The following is a 23,456-nucleotide window of genomic DNA, read 5'->3' as shown; positions in this document are numbered from 1 at the left end:
ATATCACACACACCATACAACGATATTATGAATGTGCACACTAATATTACAATAATCATATGTTGTGCAGCAGATGCTGAATTAAACTCTACATTCTGTCTGTTTTTTTTTTTGTTTTTTTTTAGCATGAGCAGACATTAAAGCATGCATGAGAGTGCTAGTGTAGCTATCCAAACGGTGACTCAGGAGTCATATCAAAATAATAGCGGCATACTTCGATTCGTGCGTGGAATTAACACTTTATGCCTCTTCGGATCACGGGCCAACCCAACATCTGGACTCGGCCTGGGGCCTGGAAGATGCCTGGCTCTGCTCTATACCGATAACAAGGAAGCTGAAGAGAGAATTAGGATGTTCAGCTCTCATTATCATGTGGTGTTTCTATAGCCTGTGGGGCAGAACCGGTGCTTTCAGTCATGACTGTTGGTTTCTTTAGACTTATTCAGGAAAAAGTGCTTCCATCTCTTTTTTATACAAATTAAATTCAAATACCGCAAGCTTAGCTCAAACATTTGCTCAAACGTTTAGCACAATTCGTTAAGTTTTTCTGTTTCTAACAATTTATCCTCTTGAAGTTTTTCCAAAATCACCATAAACATGTTTTATTGAGAAGCAGTAGTTGTTTTTGTTGTAGAGTTTGTGCTCAACATCTTCAGGCAGTGCTGTGATTATTACTGTTATTACTGAGGGGATGAGCTTAGCCGTGCTCCCCCACCTCCCGCTGAGCTTCATTGCACTAACATCTAGTTGTTAAACTCCCACAGCAGCTCAGAATGTGGGTCTGAGAGTAAATGCGAAGGAAGGGAAAGAGAAAACTGAGCTCTGCTTCTGCGTTCCGCCCAATTATTAGCTACCCGCATTTCAGCCCGACCAATCAACAGCCTCAACATCTGCCTCAGTCTCAGTTACAGTGAATTTCTTTCAACAGAAATCCAGTTACCCAATTGCAACACTTCTCAGTTTAATGAGCAAATCAGGTGTTTCCCAGAGGAGGAGTGTATGGAGCCTCATGGAATCACATTTTAATGAGTGTTTATGTTTACTGCACTTTGTCTGAATATGCTTTTGAGTACAATATTTATTAAGTCATAAAGTAACTATAGTGTTAGAAACTGCATGACTTTTTGCATTAGATACTAGTTGAACTCCCAGCTTGTGTGTGTGTGTGTGTGTGTGTGTGTGTGTGTGTGTGTGTGTGTGTGTGTGTGTGTGTGTGTGTGTGTGTGTGTGTGTGTGTGTGTGTGTGTGTGTGTGTGTGTGTGTGTGTGTGTGTGTGTGTTATTAACCTGGTGCTGTCTGCCTTCTGTAGGTCCGCGAAGCTTCTATAACAACACTAGTGGACGTTTATCGCCATGTTGGAGAGAAGGTCAGAGCAGACCTGGGAAAGAGAGGACTTCCAGCTGCACGGTGAGTTTTTTTTTTTTTTTTTGCACTCATCTCTTCTTCTGAACACACTGATCGTAAGTGTACTGGTGTGTATGTGTGTTTCAGCGACACTGCTTTGGCATTCGGTCTGTCCCAGGCCACACCATGTACCACTCTGTCCTTCACCATGCACAATAGCACTTTCATTCAGAGCACAATGCTGTTTGACTGAGGAAAGCGGGTGGGAGGGGGCAGCTGGGATACAAAGGCGCTGGGTAGAAAAACAGCATTGGGGGGGGGGGGGGGGACTGGTGAAAATTACAGCGTTAAACCCATCTGAAAAGGTTTAAGGGGTTTAGGTCTTGTTTTGTGGACTGTTATCATGTGCCGTGTTGAAGGGTATTCAGAGCACAGAGTGACCCCAGCGTTCTCCCCATTGCTCTACCGCTCCCATGTGTGAGATTTGAGCTGCAGTCAGCCTTGCATGCTGACTCCTCAGCATGACTAGTGTCTGTGAATGCTGACTGCGACCATGTGTCATGTGTTGTGGATGTTAAGCCGGTCTGTCTCTTGTGTAAACACACTGTGTATGTGGGGTTTATCTGCACTGTGCGTTTGTTCGTCGTCTTATATGTTGAAGGCAGACATTTGCAGTGATTCAGGTTAAAGGATTCTTGATTTTTTTGAGATTTTTATCTATGTGAATCTTTATTAAAGACTGGGGAACTGCAGTACATGAGTAATATGCACATTAACTCTATGCAGTTGATAAGACCATCAGCAAACCACTGTCAACATATAGGAATCACGTTTCTACTTGAGGTCCCAGGATTAAATCTGTGACATGATTCTGTGTGTCTGACTATGTCTGTGTTGGCGTATGGTTGCTGGGTGGAATGCACAACTGTAGTCAGGGTCTCCAACATCATCTCTGTGTAGCTAGCACCGATATAGAGCAAAACATGGATTCAACAAGGAGGAAGCTATGCCATACTATATACTCTTTTCCAACCATAAGGTTTGTTAAATTCAGTCTTCATATTTCTTATTCTCTTTGGTTTCATTTTTTGTTATTAAATGTAAAATAGTCCTGAAAACAACTTTAGCAGGTCTGTGTCCACATAAAACATAACTTACTGGAGAAAAGAAGTAGGTCATGTTGAATAAAAAAATAAAGAAATGGGGAAATACATGGAAACCTCCATAATTCCCCTCTCTTCTTGCAAAATAAATTAACTAGGGACTTGGTAAGAAATGCACCGATGACCAGTTTCCATTCTCCAGGTTCTTGTAAAGTTCAGACCAATTTCTCTTTCAGAACTATGATATATAACCGCATTAAAAATAATTGTCGCTAGCCTTTCTGTCATAAGCAGTTAGTAATCAATTAGCCTAGGCTGGTAGGTTTACTGGTATTTTAAAATAAAAACAAAATGATTGCACAGTTGACGTTTTAAACTGCTTTTAGTACCTTATATTAATGGTTAGCATGGCTAGCTTTACTTAAAGGGCATTCTGGGGTGTGTATATTCTAGAGAATGTAGATCCTTACCTTAAGTATGGGATTTCCAGATGGCTGGCAACATTCCCAAAGCCAGTATGTCCCATAACAGACAGGGATTTAAGCCTACTGTATTCTTGCATGGGCCCTTAGATCACCCAATCTAAAAGCACATATTTTCTCATTGGCCTTTGGCGCAGTGTGAGTTGGCATGCTCTCTTCAACGGCTGTTGTATTTTATATTTATTTATGTCTGAGTTTTATTTTCATTCATCTTAATTTTTTACAACATTTAGATAAACTTTGTTTTTTTGTTTTTATAAATGCTTGATGAATAAGTTTGACTTGGACTCATCTGCTGAAAGTTTCACACTCTCATAGCCTGAATGAACTGTTGAAGGAGGGTGAAAACACAGGACAACCACAATAAAATGTCAGAGTCTTTGTAAAGGACAAAATTGAGTTTATTTTCCTCTTTTCTTTTTGAGAAAATCCCAAAAGGATGAACAAGCTGTGGGGGAGAGAGAGGCTTTTTTTTTTTACTCGTCAGGGAGCTGAAGACAACCACAATAATTGAAAGATCTTTGAAAATTATTTTGAAAATGAGCTTTGACTCAAAGGACTTCATTCAGGCTCCTATAGAAGGTGGAGTGGTGTCATAAAGATGACTTGTTGTACATTGCTGAACATTTTGATATTCCCGTGAAGAAGCATGTTGCTAAACATGAAATTAAGAATGTTGTTTAGGAGAAACTACGTTTTTGGGCCCATATGTGGTGGATAAGAAGGTTAGTGAGACAAATTATGTTGTCCAGACTCCTGACAGTCGCCGCAAGACTAGACTCTGTCATACAACCACTGGCAAAAATTATGGAATCACCAGTCTCTGAGGATGTTCCTTCAGTTGTTGAATTTTGTAGAAGAAAAACAGATCACAGACATGACAAAAAATTTAAGGCATTTCAAATGGCAACTTTCTGGCTTCAAGAAATACTAAAAGAAATCACGAAAAATAATTGTGGTAGCCAGTAACAGTAAAATTTTTAGAAGAAGCACAGGGAATAAATTATGGAATCACTCAATTTTGAGTAAAAAAAATATGGAATCACCCTACAAATTGTCATTACAAACAATAAATAACACCTGCATCAGATTAAATCTGCTCATTAGTGTCCAGGTAAAAAGGCGTGATCACACCTTGGAGAGCTGCTGCAACAAGAGGACTGACATGAATCATGGCTCCAACACCAGAGATGTCACTTGAAAAAAAGGAGAGGATTATCAAACTCCTTAAAGAGGGTAAATCATCACGCAGTGTTGCACAAGATGTTGGTTGTTCACAGTCAGCTGTGTCTAAAACCTGGACCAAGTACAAACAACATGGGAAGGTGATTAAAGGCAAGCATACTGGTATACCAAGGAAGACATCAAAGCGTCAAGACAGAAAACTTAAAGCAATATGCCTTGAAAACAGAAAATGTACAACAAAACGAATGAGGAACAAATGGGAGGAAACTGGAGTCAACGTCTGTGACCGAACTGTAAGAAACCGCCTAAAGGAAATGGGATTTACATACAGAAAAGCTAAAAGAAAGCTATCACTAACACCTAAACAGAAAAAAACAAAGTTACAATGGGCTAAGGAAAGGCAATCATGGACTGTGGATGACTGGATGAAAGTCATATTCAGTGATGAATCTTGAGTCTGCATTGGGCAAGGTGATGATGCTGGAACTTTTGTTTGGTGCCGTTCCAAAGAGATTTATGCAGACGACTGTCTGAAGAAACCATGCAAATTTCCACAATCATTGATGATATCGGGCTGCATGTCAGATAAAAGCACTGGGGAGATGGCTGTCATTACATCTTCAATAAATGCACAGGTTTACATTGACATTTTGGACACTTTTCTTATCCCATCCATCGAAAGGATGTTTGGGGATGATGACATCATTTTTCAAGATGATAATGCATCTTGCCATAGAGCAAAAACTGTGAAAACATTCCTTGAAGAAAGACACATGAGGTCAATGTCACAGTCCGGATCTCAAACCTATTGAAAATCTGTGGTGGAAGTTAAAGAAAATGGTCCATGACGAGGCTCCAACCTGCAAAGCTGATCTGGCAACAGCAATCATAGAAAGCTGGAGTCAGATTGGTGAAGAGTACTGTTTGTCACTCATTAAGTCAATGCCTCAGAGACTGTAAGCAGTTATAAAGGCCAGAGGTAGTGCAACAAAGTACTAGTGATGTGTTGGAGTGTTATTTTGTTTTTGTTTTTCATGATTCCATATTTTTTTCCTCAAAATTGAGTGATTCCATAATTTATTCCCTGTGCTTTTTCTAAAAACTGTTACTGGCTACCACAATTATTTTTCATGATTTCTTTTAGTATTTCTTAAAGCCAGAAAATTGCCATTTTAAATGCCTTTAGTTTTTTGTCATGTCTGTGATCTTTTTTTTTTTCTACAAAATTCAACAACTGAAGGAATATCCTCAGAGACTGGTGATTCCATAATTTTTGCCAGGGGTTGTATTAACATGATGAAACTTTATCACTCAAGGGAAGATGCCCAGGTCCCTAAAAGTCAGGGTGACTCAGTTTCCTCTACAGACTGTGTGGCTTTGTTTTCTACTGATGAGGAGTTGGTCATGCGCAAAGATGCATCCCGGGTTGCAAGGCTTAGTAATAGCGAGGTTCTGTCTAACCTACCTCACTATTTGTCACATTTGTCAGGTGACCAGGCTAAGGACATTGAGAAACTCATACTGGACTTCCAATGTCTGTTTGGAGATGTTCCTACCCAGACAAATGTGTTTTCTCATGATATAGTTCTTACCAAGCCTGTACCTATAAAACAATGAGCATACCGTGACAGTCCTACAAAAAGGGAAGTTATGAAACAGGAAGTGGAGTATCTGATTAAAAATGGATTTGCTATTCCAAGTTGTAGCCTGGGGAGTTCTCCATGTTTACTGGACATAAACGCTGATGGAAGCCCAAGGTTCTGTGTGGACGTTCGAAAGATGAATGCTGTAACAGTCCTTGATGCCCATCCCTGATTGTATCGATGAAATTGGGCCAGCCACCTATGTCACTAAACTTGACATGCTAAAAGGGTGTTGGCAAGTTCCATTAACTAAAAGAGCAGTTTTCTACAGTACACAGTGATGCCTTTTGGGTTATGTAATGCCCCTGCTACATTTCAAAGGCTTGTAAATAAAGTACTGGGAGGTGTGCCGAACTGCCGAGTATACCTAGATGACATTGTTGTACAGGTCCTTCTCAAAATATTAGCATATTGTGATAAAGTTCATTATTTTCCATAATGTCATGATGAAAATTTAACATTCATATATTTTAGATTCATTGCACACTAACTGAAATATTTCAGGTCTTTTATTGTCTTAATACGGATGATTTTGGCATACAGCTCATGAAAACCCAAAATTCCTATCTCACAAAATTAGCATATTTCATCCGACCAAAAAAAGAAAAGTGTTTTTAATACAAAAAACGTCAACCTTCAAATAATCATGTACAGTTATGCACTCAATACTTGGTCGGGAATCCTTTTGCAGAAATGACTGCTTCAATGCGGCGTGGCATGGAGGCAATCAGCCTGTGGCACTGCTGAGGTCTTATGGAGGCCCAGGATGCTTCGATAGCGGCCTTTAGCTCATCCAGAGTGTTGGGTCTTGAGTCTCTCAACGTTCTCTTCACAATATCCCACAGATTCTCTATGGGGTTCAGGTCAGGAGAGTTGGCAGGCCAATTGAGCACAGTGATACCATGGTCAGTAAACCATTTACCAGTGGTTTTGGCACTGTGAGCAGGTGCCAGGTCGTGCTGAAAAATGAAATCTTCATCTCCATAAAGCTTTTCAGCAGATGGAAGCATGAAGTGCTCCAAAATCTCCTGATAGCTAGCTGCATTGACCCTGCCCTTGATAAAACACAGTGGACCAACACCAGCAGCTGACACGGCACCCCAGACCATCACTGACTGTGGGTACTTGACACTGGACTTCTGGCATTTTGGCATTTCCTTCTCCCCAGTCTTCCTCCAGACTCTGGCACCTTGATTTCTGAATGACATGCAGAATTTGCTTTCATCCGAAAAAAGTACTTTGGACCACTGAGCAACAGTCCAGTGCTGCTTCTCTGTAGCCCAGGTCTGGGGAATGCGGCACCTGTAGCCCATTTCCTGCACACGCCTGTGCACGGTGGCTCTGGATGTTTCTACTCCAGACTCAGTCCACTGCTTCCGTAGGTCCCCCAAGGTCTGAAATCGGCCCTTCTCCACAATCTTCCTCAGGGTCCGGTCACCTCTTCTCGTTGTGCAGCGTTTTCTGCCACACTTTTTCCTTCCCACAGACTTCCCACTGAGGTGCCTTGATACAGCACTCTGGGAACAGCCTATTCATACAGAAATTTCTTTCTGTGTCTTACCCTCTTGCTTGAGGGTGTCAATAGTGGCCTTCTGGACAGCAGTCAGGTCGGCAGTCTTACCCATGATTGGGGTTTTGAGTGATGAACCAGGCTGGGAGTTTTAAAGGCCTCAGGAATCTTTTGCAGGTGTTTAGAGTTAACTCGTTGATTCAGATGATTAGGTTCATAGCTCGTTTAGAGACCCTTTTAATGATATGCTAATTTTGTGAGATAGGAATTTTGGGTTTTCATGAGCTGTATGCCAAAATCATCCGTATTAAGACAATAAAAGACCTGAAATATTTCAGTTAGTGTGCAATGAATCTAAAATATATGAATGTTAAATTTTCATCATGACATTATGGAAAATAATGAACTTTATCACAATATGCTAATATTTTGAGAAGGACCAGTATACTCTAGTGATTGGACTGACCATCTTCCTACCTTGCTTGAAGTTTTCAAACGCCTTGCAGATGCCTCACTGACTCTCAATCTTTCAAAATGTGAGTGTGGAAAAGGTACCATTCTCTATCTTGGTCAACAAATTGGTGGAGGACAGGTGTGTCCTGTGGATGCAAAGGTCAAGGTTATTTCTGACTTTCCAGTTCCTTCTAACAGAAGAGAGCTCCGTCGGTTCCTTAGGATGGCAGGGTACTTCCGTCGCTTTTGTAAGAACTTTTCAATGGTAGCCTCTTTAATTGCTTTGACCAGTTCTTCTACACCTTTTATTTGGTCTGATGAATGCCAACATGCATTTGAGAAACTTAAAGGATTGCTCTCTTGTTCTCCTTTTCTTTCCGCCCCAAAATTCAACCTGCCATTTAAACTGGAGATAGATGCCAGTGCATTTGGGGTAGGAGCTGTCCTTCTGCAGGAGGGTGAGGATGGCCTAGATCATCCTGTGAGTTACTGTTCAAGAAAGTTTAATCTTCATCAAAGTAGGTACTCTACGATTGAGAAGGAAACACTTGCATTGCTCTTGGCATTGGAGCACTTTGAGGTTTATCTGGGTTTGAGTGTGGAACCCATAACCATCTTCACAGACCATAATCCACTTGTCTTTCTTTCCAAGATGTACAATACAAATCAGAGACTTATGCGGTGAACTTTAATCATTCAGGAATACAACCTCAAGATCTGCCATAAGAAGGGATCGGGGAACGTTTTGGCCGATGCTTTGTCACGTGCACTCTGACCTTTTGCTTTGGCTAGGGGCGTTCCAAACATTTTGTTTGGACTTGTAAGGGTAGGGGTGTTACATGTCTGTCAGACTGTCTTCCCAGAGTGTAAAGCATGTGTCAATTAGCCAGCTGAGAGGAGCCATCCTCAGTCCTGCAGATGAGCGGCTTATATAGAGCTTTCTTGAGTCCTGATTGGTTCCCTCAAGCTGACAAGCCAATCAGAGTAAATTGGCACCAGCCTGCCCTCTGAACCTGTGAAGAGACAACATAAAGGGGGGTGGGGGTGTAAGACAGACATGTAACAATGTGGCTTGACATATTGTAGAAAATACAGTTTCCTTTAAAAAGAGCTTCCTACATCTCTGAGCTTGTTTTTAAACTTTATTTTTAATTGTGGAGGCAGGTAACACTGAGTCTTCTGCCATTAGTTGGAGGGTTCACTCCCAAGGGTGTTGCTGTTTCTGTAACCTAGTAGGGTTTAGTTATGATGCATTCACTGACCTGAAGATACTAACCGGCCAGGTCTGGTCAAGCTAAAAATCGGTCAATTCTGATCTCTATCCGATTTCTCTGTGCATCTTTAGATCTAGTGCCACACAATAGGATGTCTTTAAATCAGCAAGTCAGCTGTCTAGCAACACTACTTGTATTTAACCTGACTCCTTTCAACATACCTCTGTTAAATGCACCTTAGGTGCTTGCTCAAAGCCAGATCAGAAATGATTACCTTTTCAGCCTTCATTTCCAGCAAGTTAGATGTACTTCGAAGGCAAAATCTTCATGCTTTGCGATATCTGGATTAAAACGGCTGCTGACATCTGATGGAGGTCAAACTGTTTTATATTGACTGCAAGTCAGACATTGTTCAAATTTGTTAATTGTAAATATGACTAGTTATCAGTGAAATAATAGACCCTAGTTATCTTTTATTTAAATCCCTGACGTTCTTGGAGAACAGGAACTAAACTCTACATCTGTAACTTGACTCCTAACAGCATGGGATTACCATGATCCTATAATGAGGCTGAATGCAAGTGGAGTTCAATGTACTGCCTTAATGTACATATCTTCCCTGCGGAAAGGAAGATGAGTTATCTGAAGGGTGTGAAGTCATCTGACCCGTTTCCACCGACGGCCAAAGCTGTCGGATAATACAACTGGAGTCCTCTAAGGAGGACATGTAAAGAGGAAAAGTAGGATGAGAATGAAGGAAGATGTTATGGGGGGGAGGAGCAGAGTTGTTCTCTTTCTGCTGTCGGCCATGTAGCCCCTCCCCCTCTGATAATGTGTGCGTCTGGGTTTGGGAGGGAGGTTATGTAAAGGGTAACAGAATTTCTTCGCTGCCTGTCACACAGACTGATCCACATGGTTCTCTCTGTCATGCAGACTGACTATTAAAGCACGTCTTAGATTCAGCTCTTAAGGTATTTCTTGGTGTGTGTTCCCATGATACTGTAATCCTTGCTGCTGTAGGTGGTGCTTTGTCGCATGTTTGTGGCATGCCCTAGTCTCTTGCTGTTTGGCTGGCTCTCCCTCCCTCCTCCCACTTTTCGTCTTGCCTCCCTCCCTCCCTCTTGGAGCCACTGCACCATGTTGGATACAAAGAGCCGAGGGGAGCTAAGGACCAGAGCGTGTCACTAGCACGGGGGGGTAATGCAACGTTGCGCAGCAACACAGCAATCTATTAATCAGTCCACTGGGAGATTTGAAGACCAATAACTGCTGAAGACAAAAGGCAAGGATATTTTTTACAGAAGAGATGAGCAAGATGCTTATGAAAGGAAGGGAGCCGCTTGAGAACGCCACACGGCCAAGGAGCCAGATGCACGGCTAATTATTATTATCAGGAGCTGCTCGGCAATCTGGTGGCCGTGGATCGGCTAATAGACGCCAAAAGTCAGAAAGGCAGGTAGAGGGTTGGGTGCTAATGTTTTTGCATTTATATTCATCTTTAATTATGTGTAACATGCTAAATCTTCTGTTTTTTTCCATATCAGTCAGTGGTTTAAAAGTATCTTATCCCTCTTTTCTTTGCCAAGCTATTAATACAGTTTATCTTTACCTTGTACAATTGGGTCGAGCTTTCCCTTGCACATGGCTGAGAACATTCAGCTTCTGATTGTATCTTTTGAATGTGAGCAGCATGTTTTTTGGACTCTTGTCATGCTCCAGTTGTAGCGTCCTGAGTGAGACACACCCACATATTGACAGATCGATGAGCGAGGGTCCACATGTTGCGGGCTGATGTTACTGTCACTTATGATCTACAGCACCTTTCTTTGTTACTAGGTCAATGATGGCTGACTGACTGGTCATTTAACATATTTTACTGACTCATGCTTTTCAGCAATCAATTCAACATGCGCCGCCGCTTCGTTTTAACTATGTTTTTGTTTCCTTTTTCCCAGGTTACAGACAATATTTGCTCGTTTTGATGAAGCCTTGAATTCTGGCAACATGGCTCTGAGCCCAAGTCACGGTCAGTACCTTTACTCAATTCTTTGCCACTATTGCACTATTGAGCAGCCAAGTCAACTCATTATTATTACTATTATTATTATTAAAGATGGTTTTAATGTTATCAAATAGTAGGTGTGTTTAAATATACAAAAAGAAGCACGCTGTGTGTACCTGCGTTGGATGGAGGGATTCTAGTGCATGTATAAATCAGCAGATGCTCTCCTGGTTGCGTCTGTTTGTTGCTATGAGCTCTTTTAAGAGCACATAACAGGATTATTGGTTTAGCGAGTTTGTGTGTGTTTTCTGACTCTAACTGAGGTTCTCTGTTGCTGCTAAGATGTTTTTTTTTTTACTGTCCAGCAGAGATTTGGATTAATTTCTAAACCAGGGGTCCCCAACTAAAATAGTAGGTGGTCCACTACCGCCATCATCAAAACACTTTGGGGTTTAAATCAACTGACAAAAATATTTTCTTTCATTTTTATTTCACATTTAATTAACACAAGAGTTTTTGTTTTCTAACTACTGATCAATTATTTAAATGCCCATGCCCACTCATCTGCTGAACAGAAAAGTGTAATCCTAATTAAGTACCAATATTAAACGCACTTCGAATGGCACAGTCGAGCTGGGACTGTACCTCCTGGTAGAACAGTTCTGCTCTCCTTGTTGTGCTTTTGGCAGGCTTGACAATTTGCCTAACCTTTTCCTTAAGTTGTTCTTCTTTTCCATCTAAAAGTGTTTCTGCCACAGCTTCCATGCACTCTTCAGACCCAGGCGAATAGCTTTGGTTGAAGTTCCTATGTTTCGTTTCATAATATCTCTTTTTAGATTTCCACTCTTTATAGGCCTTATATTCAGATCATATCAGGCAGACTGGCCTTACACCCTACGGAAGTTAAAATAAAAGTGTATGTTTCTGTCCATTCATCTTTATATGTTCAATTTTCAGAGTCCCCTTTACGTATTTTTGTCAAAGCCATCTTCTTTTACTCACTCATCTGTGCACCACCAAGTCAATGTACTGTCAGCAAGCGTGAGTTCCCAAGCTAGTAACTTAGCAGCTATTAATAGTAACGTTAATAGCAATGGAAACACAACTGGTACCGGACCGAGTAGAGTGGAACTGCGCCGTCTAAAACGAGCCAGTTGAAAAGGGGCATTAGCAACCCCGGATGCCGCATAGCTTCTACTTTGTCGTTTTCTGGTGGTTGGCATACAATGATGTGGTGCAGTATCGCCACCAGCTGGTTTGGAGTGTGGACCAGAATGTCGCTGACCTACATAGCTCTCCGTCGTGCCTGTTCAAAGGTCAGACGCATCAGCCGGCAGGAACAAAATGTTTATATCTACATAGTAAATGAGGAAATGTTTTACGGTCTGGACAAAACGCTCTCTGGGTCCGGATTTAGACCAGAGCTTGGGGACTCCTGATGTAAAGTAATGTTTTACTTTAGTTTTTCAGCTTCCAGAGCATACAGTAAAACAAACAAACAACTACCAACAAACTACCAGCACATCTGCTTTACTGTTGTACTAGACATATTATAGCTCAGTAACTTTTGTTGTTTGGCACACATGAACATGCAGTATGTACTTTGTCACCAGATTTTATATTTTTATTTATCAGTTCAGATACAGTGGTGTCCAACTTGCTATTTATTGTAAAATAGCTGTTTTTGTGTAAGATTCTTAAGTTTTCTGTTCATTTACTGTTACTCTGCTGAGTCACAAGCCTTTCTATTATTATCATTAAAGACTAGAGGAGATGTCACACTGTGTGTGTGAGAGGGCAGTCACTGTTACACAGCTCCATGGCTGACAGAATTATATTCTATAAAAGCATTTAACTAGAAGATTTTGTAATGCGATCGGCATATTATCTGCTGATGTCTGACTCTTGTGGCCACCTGGATGGAGAGCTGACATACCTCTGCAGAAAATGGTTTCTTCCTACAAGTTCATCTGTTTTGTTCTTCCTCTATAGCCTATAGGCTTAGAAAATGGCCTTTGTATAAGCTATAATCCCTTTTTTGACTTTAGGATTGTTCTAACATGATAGAGGTCTTCTTTTATCTTGTCCCCGCTCTGGCTCACTGTATGACTCTTTTTCATTAGAGTGGAGTTGGTATTACTCCTATTATTTGAACTTCTGAAAAGAGGGAATTAAGATACTTTTGGGTTTTAACTATCTGGAAAAAATTATATTGTCAAAAATAGCAGCTCCCACCAGGGATTTTAAGGTAAATATTTGAACCCTGAAATGCTGTAATCCCTGGTTTATGTGGAGATAGTGGAGGATGAAGAGCAAATGGTTTCCCTTGTTTTCAATACACACTTTTGGAGTCAAAGCAGGACTTGTAAATGTAGTTGTAGTGAGAATGTGGAGTACAAGCAAAGTTCACTGAAATAAATCCTGTAAGGTTTATTTTTTTATAATTTTTTGTTTTTTTTGGAAATCGTTCAAAAAAAAAGGGGGGGGGGTGTGGGAACTCGAAGTGTTCTGAGGCATAAATTAGTTTAAAATGTTTTGTCATCACTTAGTTTGCAGTTGTACTTTTTAAGTTTGTTTTACAGTTTTATTTTCTTCAATCTTTTGTGTAATTGTTTTAATAGAGAACGTTTGGTCCTACCTAGCGGGGCTCTAATGAGGGATAGTTTCAAATAGGGATGCAAGATATCAATTAATGAGTTGATTTAAAGTTGATTGGTCTTATTGATCGACTAACGATTAATTGATAAGCGGCCATTTTCTTAAAAACCTGAGTTTTTCCTTGGATCAAGAGGGTCTATTTATTTATTTATTTAGTAATTTATTATGCCAGCTGTACTAAATACCGACTGAATAAACAGAAAAATGTGGTTTTTCTCACACATTATTAAACATAGATATATTTATAAAATATAACAAAACAGGAACCCAGTTGGTTGCTGAATAGAATAAAATATCTGAAAGATGAACAGAAAGATGTATAACTATCAGTTAATCGAATGGAACAAATTCTTATATAATAAACCATTATTTGACAATTAATCATAAGTCGATTAATTGTTTGCATCCCTAGGTTCAACATAAATTAATAATCACAGGGTAAAACAAATTGATCTTATTTAGTAGTAAAATAAAAATGTATCTTTTGAAATGATTAAATGCGGTGATTCTAATTTGAATGGCCAATTTATAATTTAAAATTGTTGTAAAGTGTAAAAAGATTTAAAAGAAAAATTCACTTGGAACTCTCTGGGGAAGATTTGAGGGCCAAAACCAGGGGGGGGGTAATGTTGTTGCTCTTGCTTAAGTTGACATTTTAAAAATAAAAGCTTTTTAACCGTTTATGGTGGGAGTAACTTCAAGCTTGCTGGCATTCAAGCCAAACAGCACCTCAGACAGTCCACACTAAATCTAGGAAGCCTCTCGACCTCTTAGCTTAGGACAAAACTTCCTTCAGTCTGTTGAAATTCAGGCACATGGAAGTGTTCCCGCTCGTCCTTGCCCCACATAGCTTTTAGGCCAACTTTTGGCATTTGCTTTGAGGACAGAAAGAGGAAGCTGACCGAGATCCGTGCCAGAGGCCGAATCACAGCGCTGTGCCTATCACTGCCTCTCCCTGATTCATCATGACAGAAACAGAGAGCAACATTGAGCAAACAAAAGAGCGAAGGCGGTAGACACCAAAGGGACAGCAGTAGTACGAAGATGACAGGGACATTTTATCTAGACCACTATGGCAGCTGAGGATGATGCAGTGGTAACTGGGCGTATGTCTGTTTAGTCTCATCACCCAGACAAAATGTTGTCAGCATATGGTTTTAAATTGAAATCGGCTTAAACCTCATGTCCTTTCACCCATGTGCTTTGGCACAGATGGACAACATCTGTCCATAGGAGGGAAACTGGGGGTGTCCTCAAATTATAACTATCATTATAATTTCCAAATAATCAGTTCCAGGACCCAGCTGTTTGATCCTCAGTGTATTTTTTGACAATGTAAATGCAAGCTAAGCATGGTTCTAGTGTTCATATGAGAAGGCATGAACCATGACACAGCTGCTGGTTCTAGGCCCAGATACTGCCTGACATCATTTAGTCCTTTCTGGAAGAGAGGTATAGAAAACAGATTTATTGCATTGCATTCTGACCAGCAGTACCAGCTTTCATTTCTTGCATAGTACTTAGGTTTTGACAGGGATTGACATACATGCATATCTCACTCACCCTCTCTTGCAGACATGCCCATTCTGCTCCATTGCATCGCCATGACCCTGTTTCCAGGCTAGACTGGTTGCCATAGCAAAGCTTTCCTCTGAATATTATGGGTCATCCCTTTTGCACCACTTGGAACCGAGATGGTGTGTGTGTGCCTTATTTGCGTCTTATTCTTCCTCCCCTTCAGTTTTTAATGGATATTCCGTCTCAAATTACGCTGTAACGTCTCTTCCATATATTTTGGTAAGAGATGCATCGATTAGACGATTTGTAGCCAATTTCTGAAAAGTGGTTTTGTAAAGCCGATACCAATTTTTTTTATCCAGTTCTTCTTTCTCTTTTAGAACTTAGTATTAACATTTTTTATACATATCTTTTTTTTTTTTTTTACAATCTTTGTGCATAAATTGGAAATATAACCATCTTGAAAGTAAAATGTTCATTAATAAAATAAAACAGTTTTTTCAAAAACAGCCCAGAGTTACTGAGCTGTCTCAAATGCAGTAAAGTCCACCAGATTGTTTCCTGATAAACAGTAGAGCAGTCAGCGTTCCACAGCTCTTCAGTTAAGCAGGATTTCACAATTTCGAAACAAATCCTAAATAAGAGTTTGAAGTTTTAAACAGTCTTTAGTCGCTTTAAATTTGATCATGATTTGCATTAGTAGCTGTAAACACCAGTCTGTTTCCTGTAGAGTTAGTAAATAGATTAGATGTGAGATTTCCACTGACCCAGCAGGTCCCATTAGTTTGACTCTTCAGCGAAACAGAACAAAACTGTTTCCTTTCTAGAAGCGTCTTACTGCTTTTATGTCTCCTCTGACTTCACTGATACTGAAAATTACTGAGTTTTCTTCCTGCTGTAATAATTTCCACACCAAAGGGTGGTGCTGCTAGTGTGACTGTTCTGTAGTACATTCAGAGATCAAAGAACGGATTGAATTTTAGTTTTTGACTGGCCAGATCAAAACATTTGTCTTCAAATTAAAAACATGCAGTCCTATTAAATATACCTGGTGTAATGTTATTAGCAGGAAAGAATTGGTGTTTTTTATAGATGTACATAGTTCATTTTATTGTAAGTATAAATATTTAGCCTTTGTTTCTAGATGTATTGTTCAGTTTAATATTGATTTAATGTCTGTTGCAGGGAAGCAGAAATTTCCTTAGCAGATCATATTTGTTTATTTGTTTATTAATGCTTATAAATCTCTACACAATCAAGATAATTCTCTCCTTCTGATTGCCATTCTCATACGAGCTTTCTTTAATGTAAAACGATTTTTCTGTGCCATCTTTTGTGTGGGAACCTGCTCATTGTGACCTGGTTTTGAACTGGAATTTGTGAGATCCTTGCATCCCTGCAGCTTACATCAGATCAGCTCTAACACAGACTGTCTGTTTAGTGAGTGTAATTCCCCCTGAACGTTATGCTGGTGTTGAAATTTAAAAAATGTAGTACTACAGCTGATGTAATTTGCAATGCCTCGGCTGGTGAGATGAATCCAGGCTGTTTTTGTTTTTTTTCTTAGCAGTTATGCAAGATTTGGCTTGGATAGGGGGACATCTTTCACCACCATTTATATAGGGCATGTCTTTTACCATCTGAAGTGTCTATTCTCTATCATGATCAAAGATTTCAATTTGCTCTTGATTACATGGCATACATTTCACCTCCGACTGCCTTGCTAACTTCATCCACTATTTCAAACAATAATTTCAAAACCTTTAAACCTACACAAATCATCTTTGAGAACAAACCAGTACTGCCCCTTTTTGGTCAGAACGTAAAAAATAAAACGGCTTATGCAGATCTCTAAATGCGGCTTTCGTCTGCTTTTTCTCTTTTAACATGGATTTCCCATTTCTTTGTGTCAGCTTGTAATTGAGATCCACATGACGAAGCGAAGTCCCGTACTCGTCCTTCTTTTCTATCACCTATCAGCTTGTTTTTGGCTGTTTTTTGTAGGATATGCAGTTTAACAGAACCAGGGTTTTGCTATCCCATTTAATTTATGCACAAATATGGTGAAATAAATTTGGGAAAACTGTAAAATCTAAACATTTTAACCAGCCCTTTTTTTCCCTTATTTTTCGTGTCTTTGATTTGCTCTCCTGAAACAGAGGAGGGAATCTCGGCCTGGAGTTTCCATGGCAACCGTGTCTAGTACATGGGGAGCTGTCATTCCTGTTTGTGGGTTTGTGTAGACTTGCTTTATGTGTAATTTTACAGCCGGTGTTTCATCACCATTCCTTCCCTTTCAACCCAGAGTGAAATGTTAGTTTGGTGAACTGACATGAAGCTAATAAATCAGCGATCAAGATGGTGATGTGTGCCACGCAATTCACTTCTGTGTGTGTAGACCCTTCTCTGAGAGATCCACTCAGTCTCTGTTGTCTTTGCTCTGCACTTCATCCAGACACATGTACTCCTCTGGGGTCTGACTAGACAAAAGCAAAGGATACTAACCGTGTGATAACCAGTTATTGCTAATCAATGCCCATTATGGCGTATTGCTGATTATGACCCTAGAGTTTTGTTAGAAAATGGTACATCTTACTAAAGAAATAGTCTGTAAGTGATTTTTATTTTGTTTTTGTCTTTTCTATTTGTTATTGCTGTGATTTCCCATGTTTCTACAGATTTTTTGCAGTAGTTTGACTTTTAAAATTGGATTTAAAAAGGAAGAAAACTGTCTTAGTGAATATTATTTAGAAAAATCACCATGCAAAGGTTTTTTCATGTATGCATCTTTGTGTTAATGTCCTGCTCTTTTTAAACCTGTGGTGTGTTCACTTCACACATTTACTATCAGGACTGCACAAATGTTTCATTGCAGCACGGTTGTTGATAACTGTTGTCGAGTGTGAACGAGTGCTACTTGAAATATTATGTCCCACCAAATTGCATGTTGCTATTGCTCTGTCAGTTGTAAAGCGAATGGCAGGTTGGGGATAATTCAGATCTGGGATCATTTGCTGTTCGATTGACAGGCTGTGCAAGCATGTGCAACACTGATATATCAATGGATGCTCACTTCCTGGTCATTCAGTTGTTTGCATTAAGCTGCAGAAGAGCAGCAACGTTGTTTGAAATGTTTACAGCCCTATTATGGTTATAGGCCTGCCACACATATCTGCATTTGGTTAGCGTTGGCTGTTCATTTTCTGGCTAACTTGATCAAATCGGAGGGGTTTATCAAATCAAATCTAAATCGTGAGTGGGAACGTCAAGGCCTCAGATGGGTGTGGTCCAACCATCCTACTCATCACCTCTCTTTGATGATTGTCTGTTCATCCTTTGTTCTTTTTTAAGAGAGTGCTCATATAACTGGGTGTTTTTCTTTTTCCAACATTATTGAGCAAACAATGACCGTGTTGTTAATAAGTGGACACGCAGCTGAAAAGGGGGGCGGGCGTGAGAGACTGCGTTGTCGGGGATAATGAGTTCAGGTTAGGCGGTCTGGCATGGACACAGAGATGCCCCGTTAATATTCCTGCGGCGTCTGATTGGGTGTGTGTCTCCCTTTCTCTCTCTCTCTCTCTCTCTCTCTTTCTCCCACCACAAACTGAGAGGCCTGCCTCCGCACTGGCTGGAGCACCATGATGTCACCTCCCATCTGATTGGCCGTGAGGCTGCCGAGGGAAGGAGAGAGGCTGAGGATGGGGAGAGGGAGGGATAGAGAGGAGAGAGAAATGGAAGAAAATGCCGGCACTTGTATGGGTGGAGGGGCCCTTTTTTTTTTTTTTGTGATTTTGGACAGCGTCCGTGCACAGCTTTAGTCTTCCCATGAAGTGTGTGTGAGAAGTGTGTATGTGTGTGTGTGTTTGATTTGGGGTACAGCTTGGAGAAGAGAGGAGACCCCACAATACCACGCCCTCCTAGAAGCATGAGACGACTTATCTGCCAGCGGATCTGTGACTGTAAGTGCAGGGATGGAGTCCGCTATGTTGGTGTGTGTAAATGTTAATGGATGACAGACCATGTATGTATTTGTCTCTGCATTTGCTTTGAAACACACAACAGACCCTCCATTTGACTGGAGCATTGAGCCCCTGTTTACGTTCATGCTCTGATCTGTTTGATGGAGAAAATCTCTTGATTGTTTGTAAGTGAGTCGAAGTAGGTGTCGGTGTGTAGGGTGGTGGCTTTAGCGCATTTCTCCATGGCTTGTCGTCAGAGCAACCAGAGCGCGACTGCATTCCTGGGCCAATAATTTGATCTCCACAGTGGACGTGTGTGTGTGTCCACATATATTTTGCACATCATTGTTGCAGACGGGTCTTAGGTTTAAGTCCCAGATCTCTGGCTTGCTTTATTTCTGCTAGCATTCACAAAAAGGATCGGTCCCCAGAGGAGGTCTGTCCGTCACTACTTGGAGAGTTGGAATAGCTCGAGCAAATGGATGCAACTTTGGCCAATTCAAGTGATTGTTCTTGTATCTGGGTTAGCTTTTTATTTCTTTCCAGTGAGTGGAGTGGTTATAATTAGTATTGATTTAGTCATTTCTGAATGAACTCCCCAAAGTCCACGGCCACCGATTCTCTTTTGATTAGAAGTTGTTTTTTTTAAAGGACCAATAAAGGAGAATTTTCCAAATCAATTGCACTATTTTCAGCCACAGTCTTGCAGGGCATCATTAGTAACGGCTTTTTACCTTTTTCTCATCAATATTGATTTTATTTATCTTTATTTCAGACAAGCAGGACCATATCATCACAAAATCGAGAGAAATGTATTTAATGAAGCAACACAGGTGAAAAAAATACACCTGTTATAACACATGCAGACAACTGTTCCAGTGTTTTCAGGTGCTTAAAGAATACCTTGTGTCATTTACCGGTAGTTTTATTTGAGTCAATTTCTTTATAATTACATTTCTTTAATCAAGAAAATGACGCCTTCATTTATAAAGGTTCTTGGTGATATCAGAGGGGACAAAGTGGGGACAAACATTCACCTTTCACTTGTCCAACTTGGAAGCTTGAGGAAGATTATAAATACACCCTGAAAACCCACCTGGAGTATTTTTCTTTTACATTTTGGCCTATTGTAATTACTCTCTTCTTTTGAAAGATCTTGGCTCGTATCATGACGCTACTTTCCGTCTTCCCTTTACAGATCGTAGTTTCGACGATGACGACAGCACAGACGGACGCTCCTCCTCAGCTCAGGCTACTTTCAAGGTTCCTAAAGTTCCCAAGAAACCCGTAGAGTCCTCTGCTGCACGCAGGCCCAGCGCTACCAGCGGCAAGCTAGGTATTTCCTTTACGTTTACACTCACATGATGCTCTTGGCATGAACCAAACATGGTTCAAGCAAACAAAAGAGCAAAAGCTCATGAAGATGATTTATTTATATTCATTTGCTCTGAGTTTACTCCTGCACTGGTTCCTACTTCCCAGATGAGTTCCTTTTTCCCTGTGAGTAAATGTGTCCCATCCAAGTATAAGAACTTATGTGGCTTTGGTTTTTAGATTCTAGTATTACAGATGATTAAGGATGGTAATATATTCATATTAGAAATTAAACTTTTCTAATAATTCTGTTTTCCTCTCAACCAGTACCTGAAATGAAATAAATCTTTAAAAAAATCCTTTTAAAAGTATCTTTGACCTGTTCAAACACATTGCATTGCATTGCATATTTATTTTGTTTAATCACTTTTTATATATTTATATAGATATATATATAAAAATAACCCCAAAACAGAGCAATAAGTTTTGTGGTTTTCATAAAATAAACAAACAAAACAATTACAACAAAGTAGGTAAATATGAAACTTGATAAATTATCTTCTGGGTTTTTTTTAAGATTGTGTCGATTTTGTGGCTCTAGACAGACTTTATTTAATAGGCTTGAGGCAGAAATGGCTCTGCAGATTGTACAGGTTGCTGATCCTTGACCTTGATGTATGCAAATAAAAATTAAGTGTCCTAAGAAGGATGATTTATTGGTTTAGATTCTCCAAGGCTTTCAAGTTACAGTATGAGGAGAATTAAACCTTCACGGTTCACTGTTACTCTCCCTCTCTAGGTTTATCCAGTAATCTGATATATCTTCATCCATTCCTTATCATCATTGATAGATCTGTAGTTAGCTTTACTAGATCTGTGTTTTAAGATGCACATTATTGTTCCTCTTCTCCTTCTCAAATCACCTCTTGTGGTGATTACTTCTAATTATTTATTGATTATTTACTAATTATTGCTCCTCCCTCTTTGCAGTTAATGAATTTTTTTTGGCAGGAAGCTTTGTTCCCATGAACAGACAGTAATAGTATGTCACTTTCAGCCACGGCAAACATAGATACATATACTTCTGGGGGACACAATTTTGCAGTCAAGCAAGAGTACGTATGTAGGGTTTTAGTAGGTTAAAAACAAGATTGTTATCTTCACTTTGATTAAATCTTATCGACTTTGGAGCAGCTGTAAGAGGCAAAGCCAGGGAGGTTATTGGTGTTCTTCACCCAGAACTACATCTCTAGATGTTATGTCATGTTATATTAAATTTGATTAAAGGAAAAGACTTGTCTAGGTTTCGACAGATTTACATTGTCGTGCTGAAATCATTGGGTCCGATTTGTCGAGCGGCATGAGTTCAGGTAACGGCTGCAGGAAGTGGTGTTTTTGGAAAGGTCGTGCACTGGAAGAATTAGATCAAGAAAACATAAAATCACTACATCTCAAGAAATGAGATTACCATTGCAAAGTAAATTTATTTGATCAATTCAGTTCAAAAAGAAACTCGTATACAGTCATTACATACAGAGTGTTTTTTTTCTCCTAGGTTTCAGGATTATTGCTTCCAGCTAACAAAAACACAACAATCAGCTTCTCAGAGAATAAGAACGTTACCTGAGACCAATAAAATAAGGAGTTTTAATACAGTAATGTTATAATCTGGCCTACAGAATCATGCCGTATGCTGATTTGACACTTGCCCACAGACAATTATTAGCATGTTTACAAAAATGTTCTCCGCTGTCCTCACCACTCTTTCTACACATTTCCATTCTGAGGCTTTGCAGGCCTCAACCCAGACAGAGATGCAGCTGGTCAGTATGCTCTCTATTGTCCCTCTGTAGAAAGCTGTCAGGATGGGAGGGGAGAGGTTTGCTCTTCTGATCCGACTCCAAAAGCTTAGACGCTGCTGTGCTTATTTCACTAGTGCAGAAGTGTGGAAAGACCAAGTCAAGGTATCTTTGATCTGCACCTCCAAGAATTTGATGCTGCTGACCTGCTCCACTGCAGCGTCGCTGATGAGGAGGGGGGTGTGACTCAATTGATTTTTCCTGAATCAACAAAAATCTGTTTTGTTTTGTTGACATTCGGTAGAAAATTAAAAACAATCGGAGTATTTTGGTGTTTTGTAAGGGCATTGCCCTGAATGTGATTCTTTGTACTGTATTTCCACACACTCTAGCACCGCCAAACGTCACAGTAGTCTGATCCATCAGATTAATAACTGTCTGTATTAGTTTGCAGAAATATTCAAGGCAAGTTTATTTTCATAGCACTGTTCTTACTCACATAATGTAAGGTTTCCAGATCTGAGGAGCATAGAGACTAAACGCTGCCTCTCCTTGTTTAGTTCTTGTCCTGGGAACACTGTATGAAGAGGTCTCCTGCGGGGTCTATATGGTTTGTTCCTAACAAGCAACTCTGGAATGTATTTAGACATAAGACTATTAAATGCTTTATAGACCGCAAACAAGATTGGAAATGTGATCCTTTTTTTTTTTTTCAAACAAAACATTTAAAGCTACATCTGGAATTGAGTTTTCTCAAACCTTACTGTGACGACTTCACTATCAGTCCAATTTGATAGAGCCTCAGTTACTACAGCGGGGTCCAACACGTGACAGTTGGGAAGCTGGAACGAGTTAAACCATGTTTCTAAATTTGCTAGATGTCACTTGTTTAAGCTTTCTGTAAAAGATAAAGAAGACGAAAACCAACCTACTAGGCCAGAGGTAAAGAAGAAATGTTTTACAAGACCTTCAGACCCTGCAGCATTGTGATTGGCATGCTCATTAATGCTGGGAAGCCCATTAAAGCCCAGTCAGCTACATCTGACTGTGACTCTACAGAATTATTGTTATAAGGGTCTTATGCACTCTCCACTTGACTTTTCTTTAGACTTGTTAACTGTCTCTCTTCTGTTGTCCCTGCAGTGTCTAAAGAAAGTGCTGGAGCAGTTGATGAAGAAGATTTTATTAGAGCCTTTACAGATGTCCCTACTGTTCAGGTAGATTATACCCAAAAGCTTAAACGTGGGCATTTCTAAACTTTCGTCCCTTTTA

At 40.0% G+C, this 23,456-nt stretch overlaps 1 protein-coding gene across 50 annotated transcripts in view; it reads left to right on the top strand.

Moving 5' to 3' along the window:
• Nucleotides 1-23,456, top strand: part of clasp2 (cytoplasmic linker associated protein 2) — a 71,996-nt gene that overhangs the window by 14,896 nt on the left and 33,644 nt on the right. For 45 of the 50 annotated variants that reach the window (XM_047384629.1, XM_047384627.1, XM_047384615.1 and 42 more), the window contains exons 6-9: nt 1,310-1,407; nt 10,890-10,960; nt 20,270-20,407; nt 23,325-23,401. In XM_047384629.1, coding sequence (XP_047240585.1) covers nt 1,310-1,407; nt 10,890-10,960; nt 20,270-20,407; nt 23,325-23,401 — 384 coding nt within the window. Of the gene's footprint in view, nt 1-1,309; nt 1,408-10,076; nt 10,387-10,889; nt 10,961-18,919; nt 19,072-20,269; nt 20,408-23,324; nt 23,402-23,456 lie in introns of those variants that run through there. The other 5 variants (XM_047384600.1, XM_047384649.1, XM_047384651.1 and 2 more) reach the window with 3 other exon arrangements.

The sequence above is a fragment of the Girardinichthys multiradiatus genome, chromosome 13, assembly GCF_021462225.1.
Source record: "Girardinichthys multiradiatus isolate DD_20200921_A chromosome 13, DD_fGirMul_XY1, whole genome shotgun sequence".
Taxonomy (NCBI): Eukaryota; Metazoa; Chordata; class Actinopteri; order Cyprinodontiformes; family Goodeidae; genus Girardinichthys; species Girardinichthys multiradiatus.
The sequence above is the reverse complement of the archived record's forward strand: the minus strand, read 5'-3'. Positions and strand labels throughout refer to the sequence as shown.